Source organism: Chelonoidis abingdonii, chromosome 4 (genome assembly GCF_003597395.2).
Source record: "Chelonoidis abingdonii isolate Lonesome George chromosome 4, CheloAbing_2.0, whole genome shotgun sequence".
Taxonomy (NCBI): Eukaryota; Metazoa; Chordata; order Testudines; family Testudinidae; genus Chelonoidis; species Chelonoidis abingdonii.
This window is the reverse complement of record NC_133772.1, coordinates 88,410,480-88,434,222: the sequence shown is the minus strand read 5'-3', so window position 1 is coordinate 88,434,222 and position 23,743 is coordinate 88,410,480. Positions and strand designations below refer to the sequence as shown.

The window sequence follows — 23,743 nt, the reverse complement described above, 5'->3', positions numbered from 1 at the left end:
TCTGCTGAATTTGCCAACTTAAAGAGTAGTTATCAATGGTATGCTGTCAAACGGGGGAAACTGGGTGCTGCATGGGTTCTTCCTGAGTCCCATACTAATCAATATTTTCATTAATGACTTGGATAATGGAGTGGAGAGTATGCTTATAAAATTTGCTGGATGACACCAAACTGGGAGGGATTGCTAGCTCTTTGGGGGATAAAAATGACCGTGACAAATTGGAGACTTGGTCTGAAATCAAGTAGATGAAATTCAGTAAAGACAAGTGCAAAGTACTACATGTAGGCAGGAAAAGTCAAATTCACAGCTATAAAACAGAATAACTGGCTAGGTGGTAGTACTGTTGAAAAGGATCGGGGGCGGAGGGATGTTACAGTGGATCACAAATTGAAAATGGGTCAACAATGTGGTGCAGTTGTGAAAAAGGCCAATATCGTTCTGGGGTGTATGAAGAGGAGTGTTGTTGGTGAGACATGGGAGGTAATTGTCCCGCTCAACTCAGCACTGGTCAGGCTTGGCTGGAGTGCTGTGTCCCGTTCTGGGCACCACACTTCCAGAAAGATGTGAACAAATTGGAGAGAATCAAAATAAAAGTAATAAAAATGATAAAAGGTTTAGAAAACCTGACCTGTGAGGAAAGGTTAACAAAAACTTAGCATGTATAGTCTTGAGAAGACTGACTGAAGGTGGGGGCAGGAGTGTGTGGGGAGCCCTGATAGTCTTTAAATAGGTTAAGAGCTGTTTATTAAGAGGACTGTGATCAATTGTTCTCCATGTCCAATGCAGATAGAACAAGAAGCAATAGGCTTAAACTGCAGCAAGGGAGATTTAGGTTAGATATTAGGAAAAACTTTTGTACTGTAAGTATAGTTAAGCACTGCCATTGCAGGGGTCTCAAACATTGGTGCACCTCCTCTTCCTCCTGTTTTCTGCCTGTGGCACATAAGTCTAGTCTCCAGTGGGCTGTAATACTCTGGTCTCATTTCAGCTGTTGAATTTACTGTGTGGGTGGTGTTGGTGGCCTGTGATACACAGGAGGTCCCTTCTGGGCTAAAACTCTGACTGTGACACTGGAATAGGCTTCCAAGGGAGGTTGTGGAATCCCCATCGTTGGAGACTAGGCTAGACAAGTGGTGGGCAACCTGTGGGCCACACGCAGCCAGGCCACGAGACAGTTTGTTTACATTGACCGTCCGCAAGCACAGATGCTTGCAGCTCCCAGTGGCTGCGGTTTGCCATTCCTAGCCAATGGGAGCTGCAGAGACATGCTTCCCATTGGCCAGGAATGGCAAACTGTGGCCACTGGGAGCTGCAGGCGGCCAATGTAAACAAACTGTCTCACGGCCTGCCTAACGGGCCGCAGGTTTCCCACCACTGGGCTAGACAAACATCTGCTGTGCAGGGGGTTGGACTTGATGACCTCTTAAGGTCCCTTCCAGCCTTACATTTCTATGCTTCTAAGAATCAGGGTGCTTGTTAGTGTTAGGAGTAGTGGTATTTTTTGTAATGTGAACAGTCACCCACAGAGAACTGGATTTAAATCACCAAATAAGATCACTCATTTCATTTTGCAGACCTACTGTACACTCGTTTATTTGGCTAGATGCTAGTAAAAATAGACAACTCCTACTTTCTAGTATGTTTTTAACACTGTGGCATCCTTCACAGGAAGAAGCAAAGCTGAAGACACTTGTAAGCACAAGCACTTTATGTACAGATTCCAGCCTCAGTCTTTCCTCTGGCCCAACATCTGGTTATAACAGCAGCAGTGCTGCTACTTATGCTGCAAGTAAACTCAGCAAACAGGAAGCACTGGTGAGAGCAGATTGCTGACAGGTTGTCAATGAGGGTAATGCCTTTCTAATTCTTTGGTGGTGAGAGGAGGGATGTAATAGCAGAAGGCTGTGTTTTGGGACAGGTTAATGGTCAATCAGGGCTCTCAACCTGTCCAGGTCCAAGTGTGTGCCATGCTCCGAAGATGTTAAATGCAGGTCACCACATTATAACTGCAGAGGAAGATGACTGAAATGATAGTCTTCACTTCTTTAATATGACCCAGGATTTGTATAACTTCGATTTCAAGACACTGCATTACACTGTTAACAACTCTAACAGTTTTACTAGCTAAAAGTTAGGTAACCAGAGCATTCTCAGAGCATAGTGGAAGGAAAGGGTCTCCCTAAACTAATATATAGATACCAGCTTTGTAAAGAAGGTTTCAGGCTATAAGCATAGTACTTGTTTAATTAGGTAGTTTAAACTTCTTTTCCTAGTCCTCACTACAAACTATTTTTGCCTTTTTTTTTGAATAACAGATTTCTCCTGAAAGTGCAGAGCTCCCAAGAGGAGATACAAGAGGTCGCTCAGCTGTTAGAAATAGTCAACTTCATGTGTTAGAGCAACTACAAAAGAAATCAGAATGTGGTAAGTAGAAAAAATATGTGCTTAAACTGGGATTCACATCATAAATCTGTGTGGATTTATTATCTGTGCAATCATCCAGTTTTGATTTGATTCTAGCTTTTTGAAGCTATCTTGCTACTATGCATCTTCAGAAAAATCTTGACTACCAGTGTCCAGTCTAAATGAAATTTATTGAAAACTGCAATAGGATGTATTATTATCACTTTATTTATGTATTTACATTTCCGTAGAAGTTAGGAGCCCCAGTGACGGACCAGAATCTCATTTTGCTAGGCACTGTACAAACAGAGGTTCATATGAAGCAGTTCCCATGTTAGTACTTGGATATAGGTAACAATGCAACATCTTCAGATAGGAGGACCAGAGTATAAATGCCTTGAAACAAAGAAGTTTGAGGCTAGATTTTCAAGTGTAGACTTGCAAATTGCATTATACACACACTGACTTGTGTGCACAGCTATTTTACGTATATATGTATCAATACCCTTTAAACCAAACTGCAACTTAATTATGAGAGGGTGGTCTTCCGGGCAGAGATGATAAAAACAAGATGTGCATCAGTAGTTCTTGCAATCCCTCCCATCTTGCCTTGCTTACATTTATGTGATTGAGTGATTAGAGGATTAAGAGTTAAATGGGTTCTGTTCTCAGTTGTTACTGATTTACCTCTTCTGCTTCAATCTACCTATTTGCACAATGGACCTAATAACACTTATCTTAATAATACATACCGGTATCACAAGAAGCTCTATTTAAGTGAAAAGTATTAATAGCCTTTTGGTTATTTCTGAGTTATCAGCCCTTCTTGATTATCAGCCCTTCTTCAGTTACCAATTTTGATGGAGATTCTCCAATTTAGATTTAATCCTCTCCTCTTTGAAAAGCTGCAGGGAATGAAATCTTTTTCCCTAGCATACTGTCTTACCTTGTTAGTTTCCAGTATTCAACTGAGGTTTGAAAAAATCTGCAACTAAGGCCTACACAACTAAAGGAGAACAAGCAGATGTCAATTGTGCTTTAGCGTATCTGCCAACTCATGAGTAGCTCTGCCTGCTACTTATTTCTTTAAATATTTTCAGCAGCATTAGGAGTGCATTATGCACACTCAGTGAAACCAGCACAAAATAGGTGAGATCATCCCAGAAAATCCTGACATATTAGGCTATAGCCTTAGTTTGGACTAAATTAACAGAGTGCAAATTGGGGTGGTGTGGAGAGGAGCCTTAAATTTTTCCTTGACACTGCCCAGGTCCTGGTGTTCTCTCTCCATGGTGACAGCCCCTGTGCTGTTCGAGAGCATCATTAGGGCTATTCTAATTTACATCTACCTTTAACAGCTGCAGGTGGATCAACCTACAACCCAAGATTCTAAGAGTGATCATTTAAGAATAATGTCATTGAATATATATGTGGAGTGAATCATGTGACGGACGTTTCAGAACTGGATAGATGTCAAGGTAGTCAGTTTTAAGGCAGTTTCCTTTGCAGTCTCTTTTTTTTTTTTTTAAAGAGTATTTTTGTGGCTTTCATAACTTGTAGCGAAGTATACATCTTGTTGCTATAGGAAGTGAGATGCTGAAGAACCACCACCTTCCCCATCCCTTTTGTGTTCCAAGAGTAAGATGCACTTCTTTGCCATTGCTGATATAAACACATCGCACAGCACTCAGATTATTTTGAAATATCTACATTCAATTTTCCCCTTGAGAAAGCTGCACGATAGTAGTCACATTGCTGAATGTACTACTGTGAGGTACTTGGGTACCACGGTGATGGAGATGGTATAGTAGCCTGAATAGAATATTTTTTTCCTCTCCATTTCAAAGACGTCTCCTTTAACTTCTTCACCTTCCACAGAGAGCGGCAGAGTTCAGCCACCACTTCTATCTACTAGCATCAGCCATAGGGTCAGTCCTGGACTAACTCTTTCAGTCAGCTCCTCTCCTACAAAAGAATACCAGGATTTGTCCAAACACATTTTGGCTAATGCTATCACTGAGGTGAGTAAATGAGCATGGTCATTATCTATTTCTGTATTTCCTAACAGAGTGTGCGGCAGGTTTCCAACAACACGCTGTCTGGGACATCTGTTGCACTCCTTGCTCAGCTATCTAGAAAGCTGATTTGACCATGACAGCTCACTGTGGCCTGCCCTTTTTTATTGGTCAATTGTATATAAGGATGCTCAGAGAAATTGAAATGGCAGAAGTGAAGCAAGTCAGGTTGCAGCCATGGGGTTCTGACTGTTGTGTATTATTTAGAATTTTAAAATAACCAGATGGCCTACATTGGTGAGCACCATAATGGTGAAGGTTTGGCGAGGGCAACAGGCTGTAGTTTTACAGATTTTGTAACATGCTTGTTCTCAATCATTCCAGGCAATTGTACAAGTTTACTAGACTTAAACTTCATTGTAGCACTGTAGCTGACCATTTCAACATCACTGGGATGGGGATTTTAAACTAATACTTTTCTCCCCAAATTTCAGTTAAGTTTTAACACTGTGCAAAGGATACATACAGTAATACTAGATCCAAGGAATTTCTGTCTATCCATCTTGGTCTCTTCTCTTAAAGCGCTCTGCTTTCTGCCTAATGCTTCCTGGCTTATTGACCTGGCTGTATCCAGCATGACTGGAATGTGCGTGCGCACGTGCATGCAGAGGGTGGGAGAGCCAAACTTGACATACCTCTGATTGGAATCACACTGGGAGAACATCAGCTGTGCTCCAAGTGGAGGGGCAGTTATATACTGTCCTGTCAACCCTCCCACAATAGGCAGTGGGGAGGTGTGGTCTTACCACTGTGGCATGACTGGTTGTATACACTTAATTCACACACAAACAGTTAAGACTTGCTCTTCAGTCTGGCTGAGGCAAACTGCTGTGCTGCAAGACAGGTGAACACAATTTATAGATCAGGCGCTTTCCCTTGATTACATCTCTGAATTGTAATTTTTAAGGTTATGGCAGCCTGTTCAAATAACCTGAGGAACTTTTACAAATGCCAGGCAGCAGCTGGTTGGAAGTAAGTATATGCCAGATGTTTTCCTTTTTGGGGTACTTGGGACACATTTCTATGTTGTCTTTAGTGCAAATACCTGAAGCGTGTCATTTTTCTTTAGATACCAGTGTACAGAAAAAGAGGTACTGGTTTATTACAAAGTCTTCCCATCAGCAACTAAGCATGGGTTTTTGGGAGCTGGAGTGATTGAAAGACCCCTTCCCAATGTGTGGTGCATGGTGAAAGACCCTGGCAAAAGGCATATGTATGACAAAACCATTAACACAGCTCAAGTACATAAGAAAGTAATGAGCCATATTCAGCTGGGTGAGTTATCAATTGGGATTGCTGTGTGTAAGGGGAACTTTATGGCAATTGGTTCATAGCTGTCTCTGTCCTCTGAAGAAAGTTATCAATTCCCATTGCTAGCCATTTTATCAGAAGAGATGAGGTTGAAAAGTCAAAGAATAAATGTAACCTACTGTAGTGAAAACCACATCATAAACTGAACAACAGACACGTGAAGTGAGATGCTTTTGGTAAATACCCACTCTGACACTGTACGTGGAGGGTCAGATCCTCAGATGGTGTCAATTTGATGTAGCACCATTGATTCAGAGAGACCCAGGACCTTTTGAGACCACAGAAGCTCAACCTATTTGAATAAATAAAGGAGACAGATTCACCCTTATCTCAGACCCTCTGTAATGAAGAATTTCAAAGCCAGAGCCTAGGTGTTACTTTAGAATGTTACTTGTGTTTTAAAAAGTTCATCTTACGCTCAGTATGCCCAGAATATTCACTGTTTTATTGACCCACTGTAACATACTAGCTTCTACAGAAACAATGAGCTGTTTGTAAAACAAATGTTTTGTTATTTTAAAAATATATATTATTATCTCTTGGAAGATCCTTGGAACTATTATTATTAAATATTCATCTATAGTACTACTGGTGTGCATGGCTTTTGACAGAAAAAATAAAGACGTGTGCCTGAAAGTTATGAGAATAAATATGTAACAAGGGGCTTTTTAAATAGCTGATTTGACTCATTACAGTTTCATGTCACCAACTCCTTAAGGAGCTGTCTCTCCCCTCAGTTCTAATCCATAGATATGTCTCAACATTTCTGTTGGACAGAGTTCTGAACTCAGTCAGCAGTGGCAGAAACTGTAGAAATTGGGTGCAATAGGTTGTCTTTTGCATTAGTCTATGTTGCTTTTCAGCATGGACAAGTTAATATTCAGGCATTTATAAGCTTTGAAGGCAGTGGAGAATTGTACAGATGAGGAATAAGTTTCTTCTAAAGAAGAAACATTCAAAAGCAGGTAGCCATGTATAGTTGCTGTAGTGTGATTTTTTTTTTTTCCTCTCTCTCACTCCCCTCAATTTTTTACAGTATATTTGGTGAGTGATACTTCATTGTGTTACCTAAAGCAACCACGGGATTTCTGCTGCATCACCGTAGAGGCCAAAGAGGTAAATTTATCAGTACTTTCCAAGATGTAGCCTGCCGGTAATCTAAACTGTTTAAGATTACTGTTCAAGAAGAAGACGGGGTATGGGAAAGAGGGTCCACAGTTGTACACCCTTATGAATTAGGTGGGAAGAGAGATTTGCTTGTGCTGCTGGAGTCCTTATTGGTGCTGAGAGTTCAGATGTTGATTCTCAAATTCTAACCTGATTCCTTATATTACAAGGTAGATTTATCAGAACATAAGAATAAAATAACTTGGGTTGCATCCTGAACAGCACGTAGGGCTGGTGCCTTTGAAAGTTAAGTCCGTAGAATACAAGGGGGAAGATTTTCCAGACATATTTGCTGATGCACAATGTAAAATGCTTTGGCAACAAACCACTCTGGTATTCATCTGAAAGGAGTGAGCAGAGCATGGAGGTGCTGCTTGTTGGCCCAGCACAAAGATTTTATACTTCTATTGATATGGGAGCATGGTTTGTGGAATAACCCAGCATGGCGAGGATGCCAGAGCAAAGATGCAAGCAGAAGTATTGCCATTAGGATTGTTAAAGAATCATAGTTCAAAAAGCTTCAGTATTCACACATAAAAATAATGCATCAGTAAAGAGAGCAGTGTATAATATCTGGAACTACAGCAGATTTTATCTCGCACCACATTTGGAGTGAGGAATGCCTGAACAATGACCCTTAGGCCATTAGGATAAATAAATATGAAAAAAGTAAACTAAATATCTAGTAACATTTCATAGATTCCGAGGCCAGAAGGGACCATTGGTTATGTTATCAGCTGCCCGTATCATGTCTCTCAGGAATTTATTGAATTTCACGTTATTTAGTTAAAGCATAGACTTAAGATACCTTACATTTTATTAGTGAAAATACAATTTAAAAACACAGAAGTGTATATGATGCTGTTTACAAACTTAAATAAATGAAACTTAATACAAGTCCTTTTTATCAATTAGTAAATCAAATGCATGTAAAAATAAGTTACTTGAATGCTAGGGCCTCAACCAAATGCAATTTTAAATTTAGGTAATAGCTTAAAATGGAAATGTCAGTTCAAAATGGCCTTCCTAGATTATTCATAGCCATGGTTCCTCTTTAAAGACTCACACACTAATACCAAGTATGCACTTAGGCTGCAGTCCAACACCACATTTAAGCACAGGAGCAGTCCCATTGACTTCAGTTGGGCTACTCAAATGCTAAACATTAAGCACATGCTTAGTGAGTTGCTGTACTGAGACACTAATGATTTTAAACTAGCTTTACTGTCTCTGCAGATTCACCAGTAGGTATAAAAATGTAACCTCTAACCGTAACCTACTTCAAGTTTCGTCACTTTGTTATCTAAAGATTTGGTTAAATTGTTCTCAAAGATCTACATGGAGTCTTAGTTTGCAACAAGTACTAGTTTGCCATGCACTAACTGGCTGTGTGGACCTTGCTTCTGCGTGCCAGAAGTTCAGCAGTATACTTTGAAATATGTGGTAGCAGACTCCCTATGGCAACTTTGCTGAGGAAGGCTAGGGCTGTGTACAGTCACATCCTGGCTGGCTAAGACCTCTGTATGCATGCATTCAGTTTCCTGTTAAAAGTAATGCCACGCTGATCTATTGTAATACATTTTCCAACCCAGTGGACTTAACTTTTTGAAGCTGGGAATGGGCAATGGGATGGATCACTTGATTACCTGTTCTGTTCATTCCCTCTGGGGCACCTGGCATTGGCCACTGTCAGAAGACAGGATACTGGGCTAGGTGGACCTTAGGTCTGACTCAGTATGGCCGTTCTTACGTACTGTTTGGGAGTCATACAGAAGACATGACATACCAAAACTTGAGTAAGTTCTAGGGGTTAGCTTGCGTTCATAGTTGACATTTATCTCTGTGAGGAGTCCCTTTCATCAGCAATGCCTTTCTCTTTTCTGTTTATCACAAATTATTCCCCACTTCAGAATGTCTTATTTTCTAGGGTGCACTCTACTCCCATCAACCTAACATATCATTGTTTAAACTGCACCAAGATTAGGAGCAATATGGTGTTTCAACTTTGGGGTGGGGGTGGGGGTGGGGGAGGGAGAAAGGGTGTTTTTTTAAATCTAGTCTAGACAACCCCCTAGTTTTTATTTTTCTTTGAAGTGTATGAAACTTAGTTTTTTCCCTTCCCTCCTCTCATCTGTGTAATGAAGTCCAGGATCCACAGCTGCTTGACACTCAGTTTTAGATGAGCTGATGTTACACATTTGTTTACCTGTATTCCAGCTGCAGGAGATTGGGGCATCCACCAGTTGGTTATTATAAGTGTCTTACAGAGGTTGGCATTCTTGTCCAGGTTTCTCCTTCTGCTTTCACATTCTATAAAAAACTAGGTTAAGCTAACATTTAAGTACTACAGTATTTATATATGAATCATTGCCTCGAATAAACAGCACATGGTGGTGTTTTACCTTTAAAATTCATCACACAATTTATATTGCTTGTGTTAGGACTGTGCCTTAACAGATTGAGCTGTCTGCACTGAAAGGTGAGTGAATTTAGCTAACTTTATTGTAGGTGATTCAAATCAATGGTACCTTATATTGTAAACAGATTGTCACTTTTCTTCTCTCTGGCTAGAGGGAAGTGGGATTCTTGGAGAGGATCCCCTCACAGGTAATAGGACATACCTAAGAGCATTTTTTGTTTATTAAATGAATGGGTATGAGCTGGTTGAGGCATTTCCTTTGCTCAGGACTAATAGGTATCAGCATCCCTTTGGACCAGACTTTGTCTCAGTGTACTGTGTCCAAACTATTTCATCTGTGTAACTTGTACTGTGCCTTCTCTATGCTAAATAAATAACTGTTTTTGGCACTCTATTGTATGCAGGAAAACTTGTCGATTTTAGCTATACAGTCTATCTACGATGAGTCCATGCCTCGTCCTTGTAAAGAAATGGTACGAGGGGAGATTCTGCCAAGCGCTTGGATATTGGAACCTGATAGAGTAAATGGAAAAGACATCACCAGAGTCATTTACATGGCACAGGTGAGAGATTCCCTGCAAATGTTTTGATTCAGTTACACATCCAGTTTAATCTAAGCATTTTCTGATGTATAATACTCTCACTGCAGAAATGGGTTAGGGACAACTAAGTCTCAATATACTAGCATGAGCACTTTGCCAGTCTTATGTTGACAGATTTTAAATCATACTAAATTCAGTGAGATTGTTGTGAGCACAGTGGTAGCCTGATTACAAGAGAGACTTAAGTTCCAGCCTATATTACATATTGGAACACTGTTTAAGCTAGTATGAAGACAACTTTGTTACAATCATGTCAGGGCACCTGATTCCGTATGTAATGTAGATAGATCCCTTTATTGATATTACAGCATCTAAAGACTGGTTTACACAAGGTGTTAACTATAAGATTTTTAGTGAGCAAAATCTATACAGCACATACTTGGCATTTGTTGGAGCTCAATACATTGCATCTGTCTAGGGTTAGAAAGATAATGGTGTCTAATAAGTCCCAGAATCCAAGGTTATAGTTTCCACTCTCCTAATGATTGTGTCTCAGTTGTAAAATGGGTATAATACTTACCTAGATGTCAGAAGGATAATTAACAGGTTTGAGAGCCTTCCATAAAGGCAGTTTGACTATATGCAAACTGTAATTTTTCATTTGTGTGGCTCTGCAACTGAAAGTAAACAATCACCACAGTAGTCTGTGTATTTTCTTGCAGCTATTAAACAAAATGCCAGAATGTATAAAGAATGAGATTGAAAATAATACAGTAACACACTGCCATTATGCAAGACCTCCATTGAGCGTACGATCATCATTTCAGCCCCTATCTCAAGCAGAAAGGGATCAGAGCCAGGTAATGAAAGTGAGTACAGGAGAGACGACAAATTAGAGGGGGTCACAGAAGGTGGTTTACAAGTTAGCCTTCACTCTTGGAGATAATACAAGAGCAAGGGGGAAGTCAATGAACCTGACAGACAACAAATGTAAAAGTGAAACAGTGAAATGGAAAATCACTATCATAGTCGCATCTTTCATTCTTACAACATAGGACTAGTACTATGGTGCCAGCTACAAGAAAGCAAAGAATTGTAAAACTCAATCCCCCATTGCCAAGTTCAGTGAACAGACTAGGGAGTATTTAAGAGAGAAAACAGGATCCCCCTCATTTCAATGAACTGTGATACAGAAGTTTGTGTTAGAATTAGTTTGGATGTTAAGAGCATGTTTTTTCACCTGCATGTTAAAAATAAAAAGGAATGGGACTGTGTAGTAATGTTATACCCTGAGAGCTAAAATTTAATGAAGGTTATATTTTTCCTCAAAGAACTTTTCATCCCCATTTTTCAATTGTCTGTTCTATTGTATAATGCTCTCCCTAAATCATTGTTTACAGTACTTTCAGTGACTAAGGGCTTTAGTGTGCCTACTTAATTTTCTGCAGTATAGTATACACTGAATTTGCATAATTTGTCAGAGCAGCTTGTTCTTATGAATTTGAAGCTGACTTAAAGTCACAAGCTGTAAATCAAACCACAAATTACATTTGCTCAAATCATACCTTAGCACTGCAGTTGACTCTCTCTTATACAACAGCAGTATGAAGTAGGCAGACTTAATTTTAACTTCAGATTTCAATCATACTATTAAACACTATTGCCTTTTTCCTGACTCATCGTTATTTGTGGCCTGCTGGCACATTCTGTGACACAGGGACTTTACTGGATACTCTTACACCATTTAGCCATTGGAAACCCACACTGGAAAAACAGTCTTGACTCAAGAGCACTGATGACAACCCTTCTATTTTAATTTCTGCAGGTCGATCTTGGCGCCCCAGCTATCCCTGCACAGCTTCTGAGCTCCATTGTTAAGCGGCAGCCTCTGGTGATTGCTAGGCTAGCACATTATTTTGCTAGTTAACAATGTTAGTTAACAACAGAACCAGACACAGTTACAGTGGGAGACAGCTGCTAAGTACCAAGGAATAGATGTGAAAGTCTTTATCTTCCAAAGTAACATTTTGGCTTAGAAAAGATGTCCCACTTCAGAACTGGAGATGAGACGCCACAGGCTAACCAGCCATGGGCAAAGCTATTACTGAAGCAAACAAACGGAAGAGCAGCAGCTCCAGGAATCACTGTTCAAAGAGTAAACATTTCTGGGGTACTTGTCCTTACCAGAGGTAGGTCCCTATCTGCACCTGCTGTTCAGTAGTGGGAAAAAGTACTGCCTGTAGAAGTTCTGTCAGCAAAGGCAGAGAGTGGTCACCTTGCAAGCATTCAACCTCTATATGCAGAAATCTGCTTGGGTGCAAAAGGCAGGTTACAGCCATTTCAAAGTGCAATCCTTCCAAGAAAAAAGAAGTGGTGTTAGAGTATATCATGGCCAGAGGCTTTTTACAAGCCCTTATATAGAGAAACAAATCTATGGTACTGCTCCTTGTAGCATCTGACAAGAATTATGCTTACAGATAGAGGCATCATAATAAACATTGTAGATAAAGTCAGCTTGCCCACCTGGAGGAGTCACCTCATCTTGGCAGGGTTAAAATGTTAACAGCATGACAAACTAATCATTCTACACCCCGCTTGAATGAAGAGCTAAATCCAGTATATCAAACTGTCACTATTCAGCAACAGTGGCAAAAAAAACATACCTCAGGAGATGCAATTTATTAGTGCGCTACTACACGATCATTATAATGCAGAATTAGGTGCTTTGAAGTGGAGAAACCAAACTGACAGTTGTAAAGTGAGACTATTTATTATTCTTAAAATAGAACTGATGATTCAAGTTGTTTCTAGAATTAAAATCCTGCAAACATGAAAAGTTTAGCTTTGTCCTGATGGCTGTTCCATTCTTTTTCTCACCTGTACCAACTAGATTCTCTAGCCTGTGACATTGGCTACAATGGGACAGTTGCTAAGGTACAGAGCCTTTCTGTTCACAGTTCCCTTGTAGCATTCCTTATGAGCGCATGGCTGGGAGAAAATCTCCAGCTGAGTTTTGTCTGAAACTCCTGCTTTAAAGCTTTATATACAGAAAACCCTCTTCCTATAAAATTCAGTCATGAAATTCTTTTAAAAATAATTAAGGGACTAGGTTTCATTGAGCTGTATTATTATTTTGGGTAAAGCTCTTCAACATTGCTATAGCAGAGAACCACTTAAGGCATTTTATTGCTTGTAAGGGGTAGAGGTCCCTGCTGTCCAAGGTAGTACTGCACTTTATATAAAGCATCTAACTTAGACAACCAGCCTTAGGGGCCATGTTGGGGTGAAAAAAATCATGGCTGTTTTTCTTAATTTCAGCAAGTCCAGTGCACCTTTAGAATCGGAGGGCTAGTCTGCGCCTTCAGTTCAACTCTGCAATCCACCTACTTCACTGAGGGTGCACATGCCTAACAAAGCAGAATCCAGTCCTTAAGCACAGTAAATTAGACACCCGTTTGTGTCAAATGCTCCAGAAAATTAAAGTAAAGTAAAATATTCAGATCAAATCTTTGTTCTAGTGTGACAGGGATGAGTAATTGCTTAGCACCTACTCAACAACTTCATTAATCACTCACCTACCAGAGAAAACAAATTCCAGAAATAGCTTTCAGCAAGTGACAAGCCCCCATGCTGCACTCTAACATTTAAAGGGATAACAATCTATTTCCTGCTTTCCACTAAAAAAAGCCATCGTGTATTGATTTGTTACTTGGGGGTGGACTTTAAGTGCATGAAGCAAAATTCCTCCTCCTGGCTCTAAGTACCCCAGAACCCTTCAATTCAGACTTAGGGTATGGCTGCAGCGCTTTGAAGTGTGAGCATGGTTGTGGTGCCAGCGCTGGGAGAGAGCTCTCCCACTGCTACAGGTACTCCACCTCCCCATGGGGATTAGCTTACATGCTCCAACGCTGCAGCGCTGTAAAGTGCCAGTGTAGCCAAGGCCTTAGCAGTAGCTATAGCACATTGCAATCGGGAAAGTGCCAATAAGCTATTTTAATGCAACTAGACAGGGAAAGGTATGAAATCTTCATATAACCCATAAAATATTTGCTGTTTAAGTGAAAGGTTTGCTTGTTTTCCATTATTTTGGACATGGCACTCTTAATGAGAAAACAGTATTTTCAGGAACGACATCTAGAACGACTCAAGGAGGTCAGTGACAGTGCCTATTGAAGGATAATGTCTTATTGTACAGTGCATCAGATGTTTATTTTTATAAATACATGATTGTTTTTCTATGTTTACAAATTAAGTTATTTATATATGCACTTATTTTGAAGTTTTTATATGCTGATGAAGCTAATTTTTATTTTTACTGATATCTAATTAATAAGCTTTTTTTAAATACAATCGTCAATTGATACTAAAGAGCCCTATTTATACAAATGTCTTCTTTTGCAAATAACATTTTATGATACTGTTAATGTGTGGGATTGGTTTGTTTAGAAGAAAAGTGGGACAAAAGCTAGCTGATGTATTTATCAAGACTAGGCAAAAACTTCCTGTCAGTATTTTACTATCATAGCAGTAGATTTGAACGATGGTGAATCAAATCAAGCGTACTGTATGTCTTATCCCATCTCGCTCGCAGCAAGGATTGCTATTTTCATATCCATAATAAATGGTATTTTCTACGTAGAGAAAATGCTCCAACTGACATTCATGGTCTTGACTCAACATGCTCTGTCTACTCAGCTCCTCACAAAATGTAAAAGTTAATGGTCATTAAAGTGACTTAGGAAATAACTAAAAGGCTTACGTGATGATAAAATTCTGTAGGGCTTCGATATAACATCCTCTAATGAGAAATTACGTATTAACTTCTATAAATTTATCTAATTCTCTATCAAAAATACAAACAGCACAAGACACTTGCAATTCCTTCAAAGCATTATTATAGCGTTTTCCATAAAAAGCAACACCTAGCTGTTAATTTGGAGATACTGAAGTCAGGAGTATAGCACTGAGTCTTGTTCAGACTTTTTAAGATGCGCTTCACAGTATCAACCCTAACAACTTCCTAGCTGACCTCCACCTGAGGAGCAGCTAATTTTCACATTTTTTGGATGGCCACTGTTTCCTACAGAAGGGGAGGGAAAACTTCTAGCAAGTGGGATTTGGTAGGAATGAGTGCTCCCTCCCACGTCACATGACCCCTTTCCTCCTCTACACTAGTTCCTAACCTCTCACCATCAGCAGCAGCCACTAAAGAGTAGGCATCGAGCAGGGGTCTCAAAGTCATGGCCCAAAGAGGAGAGATACATGCAGGCACTGCCCCCTGCAGCTCTCAGTGGCTGAGGGAGAGGGACAGAGATACCATCGTTAGTTGCCAGGCAGTGTCACTTTTTTCCACAATGAATATAAACGAGTCAAAATACTGACCACAACTATCTGATGCAATCCTGAAGGTTTCAACTGCTCAGTCACTGGGCCAAACATCGACAAACTGACAGCTGAAATGTTGCCAAGTGTCTGGCAAACACTAAAAACTCTCTGGCAGGCGAAGAATTGTATAAAGTTATATGACAGTTTCATTATTTCTAAGAAATTTGAAATAAAAAAATACAATATGAATGTTTTCTTTTCTGAACACCATCTTCAGTGACATTACTGGCCTCCTGGGAGGATTTGAGGATGGGCATTGGGCCTAAGGTAAATGGAGTTTAAAACCCCTGGTACAGAGCCTCCAATGCCTGTGTAAGGAAGAGTGGAGATGGAGAAAACAGGACATTCCCATGCTTAGCTAGACTCAAAGGAGGCAGAAAGGGTTCCTCCCAAGAGAAGCATACACTCCTCTCCTGCCCGCCCCCCCCATGGCACCTCACTCCAGATGGATTCACTTGAGTAGAACACACTTATGAACTGACCAGTCAACCACACTTCATTGGGAACCAGAAGTACACAATCAGGCTTTAGCAGAGACCGCACCCCCCCCCCCCCCCCATACAGTGCAGTGCTGTTAAATGTAAGCTACGAAAAAAATCCCTTTCCCTTTTTAAAAAATTTTAACAAGGTAAAGGAACTGTTTCTGTACTTGTTTCATTTCAATTAAGATCCTTAAACTTACTATGTAGAAGAAAAACACTGCTTTTAAATCACTGTTCCGTTGTAAACATTTGAAAGAACATTTCAGAGTTACACACAGCCTCCAGTCCTGGGGTGCTTGTAATTGAGGTTGTATTACAACACTGAAGATGAGGGCCCTGCTTTCAACATAATGCTCAATGGGTAATTTATTTAATCTTAAACTACAGAAAAACTAGATGTACCCCACTAGAGAGCAGACTGAAAATTGAAAGTCTGTTACCTGATTCTCTCTCTGACTGGCCTGGCCTAGAAAAGAAATAGAGTATTAGGCTGTGCCTGTCTTCCTGCAATTACTGGATGCACTTCAACTTCTTCACAGGGCTTGGCCCCTCCTAATAAGAGCTTCTAAAACTGTATAGGAACACAGTCGTTACTACATACATTTCTGAAGAATATGAAGTGTGATAGTGATGGACTACATGGAGTCTCAGGAAGCCATGGAACAGATACCCAAAGAATGTACCTTGGGCAGGGAGGGTGAAATCAGTCCCAGAAAAGAACTAAGGACATTTTGCAGAGGCCATTGGAACATGAAGAATGATGGTGGGGAGGGGAAGATGCAGAGCAGGACAGGAGAGAAAATCTGCCCCATCCCTAAAGTAAGCAGTAGTCATTGATGGTGGCAGTGGTGGTTGTTGGGATTCAGGGGGACCTTCACTAATGGGCACACAAAAGCCCTGAGAGTGGGGGAGTTGCAGTAAGTTCCTAAAAATAGAAGGGGATAAGGTGGTGGAACACAGGGTGCTTGTAGGGATGCAACGAGTTCCTGGTATGTGGAATAAATTATCTACACAAGCTACAAATGTAGTCTCTCTCTGTTTGCCAGAAGCTGAGAATGGGCAACAGGGGATGGATTGCTGGATGATTACCTGTTCTGTTCATTCCCTCTGGGGGCACCTGGCACTAGCCACTGTCAGAAAGGATACTGGGCTAGATGGACCCTTGGTCTGACTAGTAGGGCCATTCTTATGAGGTATCCGAAGATCATGTCCAGATTAGCATGGAGTCCAAGAACAGGTATAATTAAATTCCTAGACTCCTCACCCAGGCCGGTAGCATTGTCAGTGCCCTGTGGATTAACAGATAGATAAAAGAGTAGCATTTTGTACTGACAGGAGCAATTGCTGTAGGCAAACCAGAGAAACTGCCAATGACAGCATCTGATGGGATTACGCAGATAAACCTCTTCCTGGTCCAACAGTAGGAAAGGTCTCCTGGAGAGATTACGGGGAGAGAAGCTAGAATGCTCATTGTATGGATCATCCTTGCTGACCATGCTTTTTGAAGTCTAGGATGGCCCAGTCTCCTCCTAACCCTTTTCTCACTAGGAAGAAAGTAGAGCAGTGCCCTGAATCTCTTTCCTGGAACAGGTTTTATTGCCATTAGCTCTAGCAGGTATAAGATTTCCATCAGAATGGCTTAATGTTTTCTTATTCCTGGAGTTTGGAGAAAGGATGAAGGAAGTTGAGGAGCCTGGCACTCCAGAGAGCATCCATACTGCAATGACACTCATGTCCACCTATCTAAAGTTGACTGGAACCATCTGCCTGGGAAATGAACCAAGCAGCTCCTTAAGTTTATCTCCATATGAATGCAGGCTCTGTTGCAGTTCTACTGACTGCAAGATGTCTTGTGGACTTACCCAGGAGGAGCCTAGAGAAAACAGATGAGAGGTGGAAAAGATGATGTTGCTTGTTATTGCCCCAGAAGAAACTTTAAAAATCAAGAGGCTAAAGGGCAAGGAAGAAGGCCTGAAGTACCACTCTGTTTCCACCATCAGCGGCAGATAATCTGATGCCATGGCACAGACAAACCCTGGAGGCTGGAGGAGAGGCCTCCAGCCTTCGCAGGAAGAGAGGTGCAGCCCAACAATTTTGGGCTGGGGAAAGTTCAGAATAAAAAACTGATTACAAATAATGTGAACACCACAACTCACCAGCCAGCGCAGGGACAACATGTTGGCAAAGTCATTGTTACACCTGAGTTGGCTGAAAGAGACCCAGCAACTTCACTATTGCAACAAAAGCTTTGCAGAGTGTTTACAGGATGAGTGCAGCTCCCCAGCCATGCTTCTTAGAGATGGGCATCCTTGAGTGCTTTGGTTTGCACCAGTTTAAAAAAAACAAAACAAAAACGAGTGACTCTGCACTTCTAGCTTTATATACTTACAGTTCAGAAACAAAACAGGGCTGCATTTAGGTAATTGTTTATTATAGCATATCTGGCAGCTTCACTGAGATATCAACAGTGAAATGGTCCTGTTATACTGAGCCCTGAAGAGCGAGTGTGCTATAGCATGAAGCACACCTGTTCTTTCAGTTCATACTGCTGCAGCTGTTCCTGTCCACACACTTTGTTCACATGATAATATTATTACTGAACATCAACCTGAGCATGACGACAGCAAACAAAAAAACACTGAAAAGGCAGATACCTTGTATCTGCAGTCTCCTTCAATCCAGCATCCAACAGTCTGAGTAGGTGACAAAACTACCCAAAAAAGTTGCAACATGCACATTGTCCTCTTTGGTTTCCCTCATTTTCTGTGTCCAGTAGGCTTTAGTAGTAGCCAGATTTATGTAGTTAGTCTGATTTTTAAAAACAATTTAACTCCTTGACATTTCATTTTCTACCCCAGGAATTCCTACACATACCAGTGAGAGAGAGGCTAATTAGCAATAGAAATGGCCAGGCAAACAGCCTAGGATTTACCTTGTCTAGCTGTTTGCTTTTGAATAACCTGTATTTAGTGAGGAAAAGACACTCCATCAACCTGTTAGACAAAAGAAAAAAAATCCTTCCTTATACAGGGAGGCAAATCCTATGCAAAACTCTCTGATGGGGACTGGATTTTAGCAACATATTAGTCACTCAACACTTGGAACATTGTATTTAAGATACTGGCAGTTCCCCTTTTAAGGTGAATCCATGAGGATGGACATGCCATGAATAGGACTGCTTCCTTCCAACATCCTAGTGATGCTACTTCATGGGCGTTCAGTTACATTTTTCAATCTAACTACCCTAGTCTGAGCTTATGAGACACAAATATTTCTATGGAAGAACCCCAAACTCAAGGCAATAAGGATTTTTAAGACAGTAACAGATACATGGCATTTATGCTCACACTACAAAAACAATGCCTCTTAAAATACTGTCAGCTCTCCCCAGTAAAAAAGATAACCAGATAATCTCCCCCTCAATTCTATAAAAAACATGAAATACAAGTGCTGCTTTTGTTAAGTGAGACACAAACATAAGCATGAATGTCCTTTAAAATAATATCTGATCCAATGCTCCAAAATATTGTTTTTGTGATTTTACTTTTAAAATGAGTCTTAAAAACTTTAAAAAACAAACCTTCAAGCTTGAGCTCATGGTGAAAAATAAATATCCGTTCATCAACTTGGGCTATAGTTTGATCTCTTCCTTCTCCTGGTAGCACAGTGTATTTCCTAAAAGACTCTATAAAAACCACACTAAGTTAAGATAAAAGATAGCACCTTGGGAAACCACCAGAAATCCCTCCAGCAGTGTAGCAGGTTTTGTGCACAAGAATGGATTCCAGATGCTGTTCAGAGCCTCTTGCTGCAGGAGTACATGATGTGTTTCCACTACAAGTGTAGAGCATCAGCTGTGAACCATGGTCAGGTTATGAGTTCCAAACTTAGAGAGCAACTCTTACAAGCATTTCCATTTCCAGATGTAGGGATGTGTGTTCCTGTCACACCTAGTGATCCTCCTTCGAGGAAAAGTTTGATGCAGTTTTTACACAAGTGACCTTTCAATGCACTGTGATCCAAGCAAGGGGCTTACTGCAGGGACTCAGCAGCATTATCAAATTTCACATGTCGAGTTCTCCTCAGTTCCTTAATCCATACAGAGATTGTCTGCACTAGCTTTGTGCTGCCACAGTACCTCTTGGTTGTCTCACCAATTCACAAGGCCTAGTCCTGGGTTCTGCAACGTGATACTCTGATATAAATATTCTAGAAATAGCTTCCAATTCTTCCAAGAAATCCTGCAACAAACAATGCAAATCAGAGACCAATCTTTTAAAAGTGTGAACTAAGGGATACAAAATTCTTTTGAATAATATAAAGTTGAGATTTCACAGGCAAAAATGGGGTCAAAGTTTTGTGTTGTGATGTTAATACAATGACACAGGCTAGCGACCGCAGCTGCCGAAGTGATAAGACACACAGATTTGCACGCCAAGCCTTCCCTTTGATTCCTGTGCCCATCTTAGTTTATATACGAACCTATCAGCAGCTAAAATTCATTGCCTGATTCTTAAAGGTGCTGAGCACCTGCAGTTTCCATTAACTGCAGTAAAATTTATGGGTGTTGAGCACATCAAAAAATCAGACCACATTTGTCAGAAGACAAATTTGAGACACCCACATTTGACACATCTGGCCAGCAGGCTAGATTCTCTGGTGCATTCTGGTGATGGCAAACAGGCAGAAAAGCAGCTAGATCTTGCCAGCTGAGAATTTCCCCTGGCATAGAGAAGTTCTGAGCTGGAGCAGAGCCATCATATCCAGCCCCCTGTTAGCCTGGCCAGGTCAGGGGATGGCCAGAGTGTGCTGCACTTTAGCTGTCCCCAGCTAGTTAATAGTTTCTTGGGGACCACTGTCACCTGGTACAGTGGCAGGTTTTCTAATCTATGCTGGAGCAGGGCACGCACAGATCCAGCCTAAGACAACCCTGCACACGTTATATTGCACCAAGCCGAAACTCTGCGTAGACAAGAATCTGGGCCTAGGTCTTTGAGAGAGTAGTACAAAAAACTAAAGCAAAATGCCAAACTGACACAGCATCCTCATAGTCATGCCTGAATATTAAATGAAACGTAAATAAATACTTACTGAGGACCAGAGAAGTTCTTGGAGGCTATGCAAGCAGCTCTCTATCTCTGCATTTCCCATCAGACCATGGTCAACAAGACCATGAAGCATAAAAAGGAACAAATCCCACTGCAAAAGGAACAAGGAGTGTCAAGTTCCTCAAGATGGGCTATGGCCTGCCTCTATTTACTGCTTTGTAAGAACGCTGTACAAGTTATGTTTTGAATTTACTCAAATCTGTAACATGGAGAAAAAACAAAGGTGAAAGGAGGAAGTAAACTCTGTCCCTGGGTTCTGGGGACAAGCTGCACCCGGTAGATATTGTCTACCATTCTGAATGACGTAAAATGTCCCTTGCAGCTCATGTAGTCTATGCTACAATAAAACAATCACACCACGTCAATGTCGATAAATGCAAAGTAATGCATACTGGAAAATATAATCCAAATTATACATACAAAATGATGAGGTCTAAATTAGCTACTACCTACCACTCAAGATCTTGGAGTCATTGTGAAGCATTTTATTAAAACATCTGCTCAATGTGCAAAAACACTAACAGAATGTTAAGAACCCTAAGTAAAGGGATAAAAAGAAAATATAATAATGCCGCTATATAAATCCGTGGTATGCCCACATCTCAAATACTGAGTGCAGTTCTGGTTGCCCCGTCTCAAAAAAAAGATATATTAGAACTGGAAAAAATACAGAGATATGGAATAGCTTCCATATGAGGAGACATTGAAAAGGCTGGGACTGTTCAGCTTGGAATAGAGATGACTGCGGCAAGATATGATAGAGATTTATAAAATAATGAATGGTTGGGAGAAAGTGAATAAGGAAATTTTATTTATCCCTTCACAACAAGGAAAGAATCCTGTGGCACCTTATAGACTAACAGACATTTTGGAGCATGAGCTTTCATGGGTGAATACCCACTTCATCAGATGCATGTAGTGGAAATTTCCAGGGGCAGGTATATACATGCAAGCAAGCTAGAGATAATGAGGTTTGTTCAATCAGGCAGGATGAGGCCCTCTTCTAGCAGCTGACAGGATGAGGGCCTGTCTAGCAGTTGAGGTGTGAAAACCAAGCGGTTCGGTGAGAAAACTGTTCTGTAGTTGGCCCAAGCCATTCACAGTCTTGTTCAATCTGAGCTGAAAATGGTGTTCAAATTTGCAACATGAACTTGAAGCTCACTCAGTTCGTCTTTGAAGTCTGATCCCCTGAAGTTTTTTTTGCAGCAGGATGGCCTCACCTTAAGGTCTGCTATATGGTGTGGCCAGGGAGGTTGAAGTGTTCCTCTACAGGTTTTTGGTATATTGCCCAATTCTTAACATCTGATTTGTGTCCATCGCTCTCTCTCTCAGAAGAGACTGTTCTCGTTTTGGCGATGTGTGACATAAGCAGGAGGCGTGCATTGCTGTGCATATTGTGGCTTAGTTGCTCCTGCGGCGTATCCCTTACACTATGGTGGGCACGTGCATGTGGATTATTGATACGGTGATGGTGTGGGCTGGTCTGGTTAGGTCTTGATGCTTATCCACTGGTGTGGATTATGTGCGGCAGAGTTGGCATCACCCGGGTTTTGTTGCTGGTTATTGGTTCCCTTAGCTAGAAGTTACTCAGTGTGTGCCAGGTGTATGCACTGCGTGATAGAATAATGTTCTCAGATCGTTGGCAGGTTGTCTGTGGCGCAGGACTGGGCCTGCCACCCCCTAGTCGCCTGTGAAAGTGGGGTCACCAATCAGGACTCCCACTGGCCCATCGCTCTTGACCAGTCCCCAGCTTAAAAAACCCGCCCTCCAACGCTTCATCATGCGATCTCAAAACCTCATCCTGGACCAATGACTTCGCGACCTTTCACAGCGCCTTGCCCACAGCTCTCGCTGGCAGGCGCTGAGTCCTTCCCCCCACAAGACAGCCTGACCCAACCTGAACCATTTTCTCACAGTTCACTGCACACTGGCACCGTGAGGAACTCTATCTCAGGGAACCGAAATTCGCCATGCAACAAACCTCGATGCCAAAACCTCTACCCACATATCTACCACAGCGACACCATCACAGGGACCCTAACCCAGACCAGCCACACCATCACCTGGTTCATTCACCCCTGCACGTCTCCACCAATGTAATATACGCCATATATGCCAGGCAATGCCCCCTCCCTGCTAGTACATCGGGCCACAAACTGGTGCAGTCTCCTACGGGAAAAGGAATAATGATGGACACAAATCAGATATTAGAATGGCAATTCAAAAACTGGTAGGCGACTCGTGAGGCATGCACGTTGTTCACAGTGCAGGCAGGCCCTCCCTGGCCACCATCTATTAGAGAGCACAACCATTGTAAGAAGGTGCTAGAGTTCCCTCGGCCCTATCCCATGCCAGCAAAAGTAACTTCCGAGTGGATCACGGGAAGCGCCTTCATACGCCCAGAGAATAAGCATTATTAAGACTGTCTCGCGACAGGCCGAGTGTCATCTAGCAAATTTTGACACCGATCAGACTCAGATTTTGCAACGTAGGATTTTGTGATTGGCACACAAATGGTAGGGATACCTTACCAGGGTAGATTTATTGGGAAGGAATGCTGATCTCCAACCTCACGCCCAGAACCAGTTTCTCCAGCCTTCCATTTGTCTGTCCCCTCTTTCTTCAGCAACCTTCCAACTGGGCTCAGAACAAGGGCCCTCATCTCCTGGCCCCTGATTTGCCACAAACTCATTATCCTAGCTTGCTCTGCATGTATATACCTGCCACCTCGGGACAAGTATCTGTTTCCACTAGCATGTGCGATCTGTATGAACGTGCGGGTACGCCACACCGGTATGTCACCCATGAAGCTCATGCCCTCCGAGAATCGTCTGTTCGTCCTATAAAAGCC

General features: G+C 41.4%; 2 protein-coding genes across 16 annotated transcripts in view; one reads left to right on the top strand and one right to left on the bottom strand.

Annotated features, from left to right (window-relative positions):
• Window positions 1–15,491, top strand: part of STARD9 (StAR related lipid transfer domain containing 9) — a 171,119-nt gene extending 155,628 nt beyond the window's left edge. For 3 of the 7 annotated variants that reach the window (XM_032781495.2, XM_032781493.2, XM_032781499.2), the window contains 8 exons: window positions 1,669–1,815; window positions 2,316–2,424; window positions 4,282–4,424; window positions 5,386–5,450; window positions 5,548–5,753; window positions 6,826–6,905; window positions 9,780–9,938; window positions 11,743–13,831. In XM_032781495.2, the coding sequence (XP_032637386.1) occupies window positions 1,669–1,815; window positions 2,316–2,424; window positions 4,282–4,424; window positions 5,386–5,450; window positions 5,548–5,753; window positions 6,826–6,905; window positions 9,780–9,938; window positions 11,743–11,844 (1,011 nt within the window). In that variant the 3' untranslated portion in view covers window positions 11,845–13,831. Of the gene's footprint in view, window positions 1–1,668; window positions 1,816–2,315; window positions 2,425–4,281; window positions 4,425–5,385; window positions 5,451–5,547; window positions 5,754–6,825; window positions 6,906–9,397 lie in introns of all 7 variants that reach the window. The other 4 variants (XR_004373843.2, XM_032781497.2, XM_075065444.1 and 1 more) reach the window with 4 other exon arrangements.
• The window catches only part of CDAN1 (codanin 1), a 95,903-nt gene that overhangs the window by 33,127 nt on the left and 39,033 nt on the right, over window positions 1–23,743 (bottom strand). For 4 of the 9 annotated variants that reach the window (XM_032781500.2, XM_032781501.2, XM_075065447.1 and 1 more), the window contains 2 exons: window positions 20,876–20,983; window positions 18,195–20,025 (listed from right to left, as the gene is read on the bottom strand). In XM_032781500.2, the coding sequence (XP_032637391.1) occupies window positions 19,900–20,025; window positions 20,876–20,983 (234 nt within the window). In that variant the 3' untranslated portion in view covers window positions 18,195–19,899. Of the gene's footprint in view, window positions 1–2,613; window positions 4,369–5,113; window positions 5,312–18,194; window positions 20,026–20,875; window positions 20,984–23,743 lie in introns of those variants that run through there. The other 5 variants (XR_012655792.1, XR_012655793.1, XR_012655795.1 and 2 more) reach the window with 4 other exon arrangements.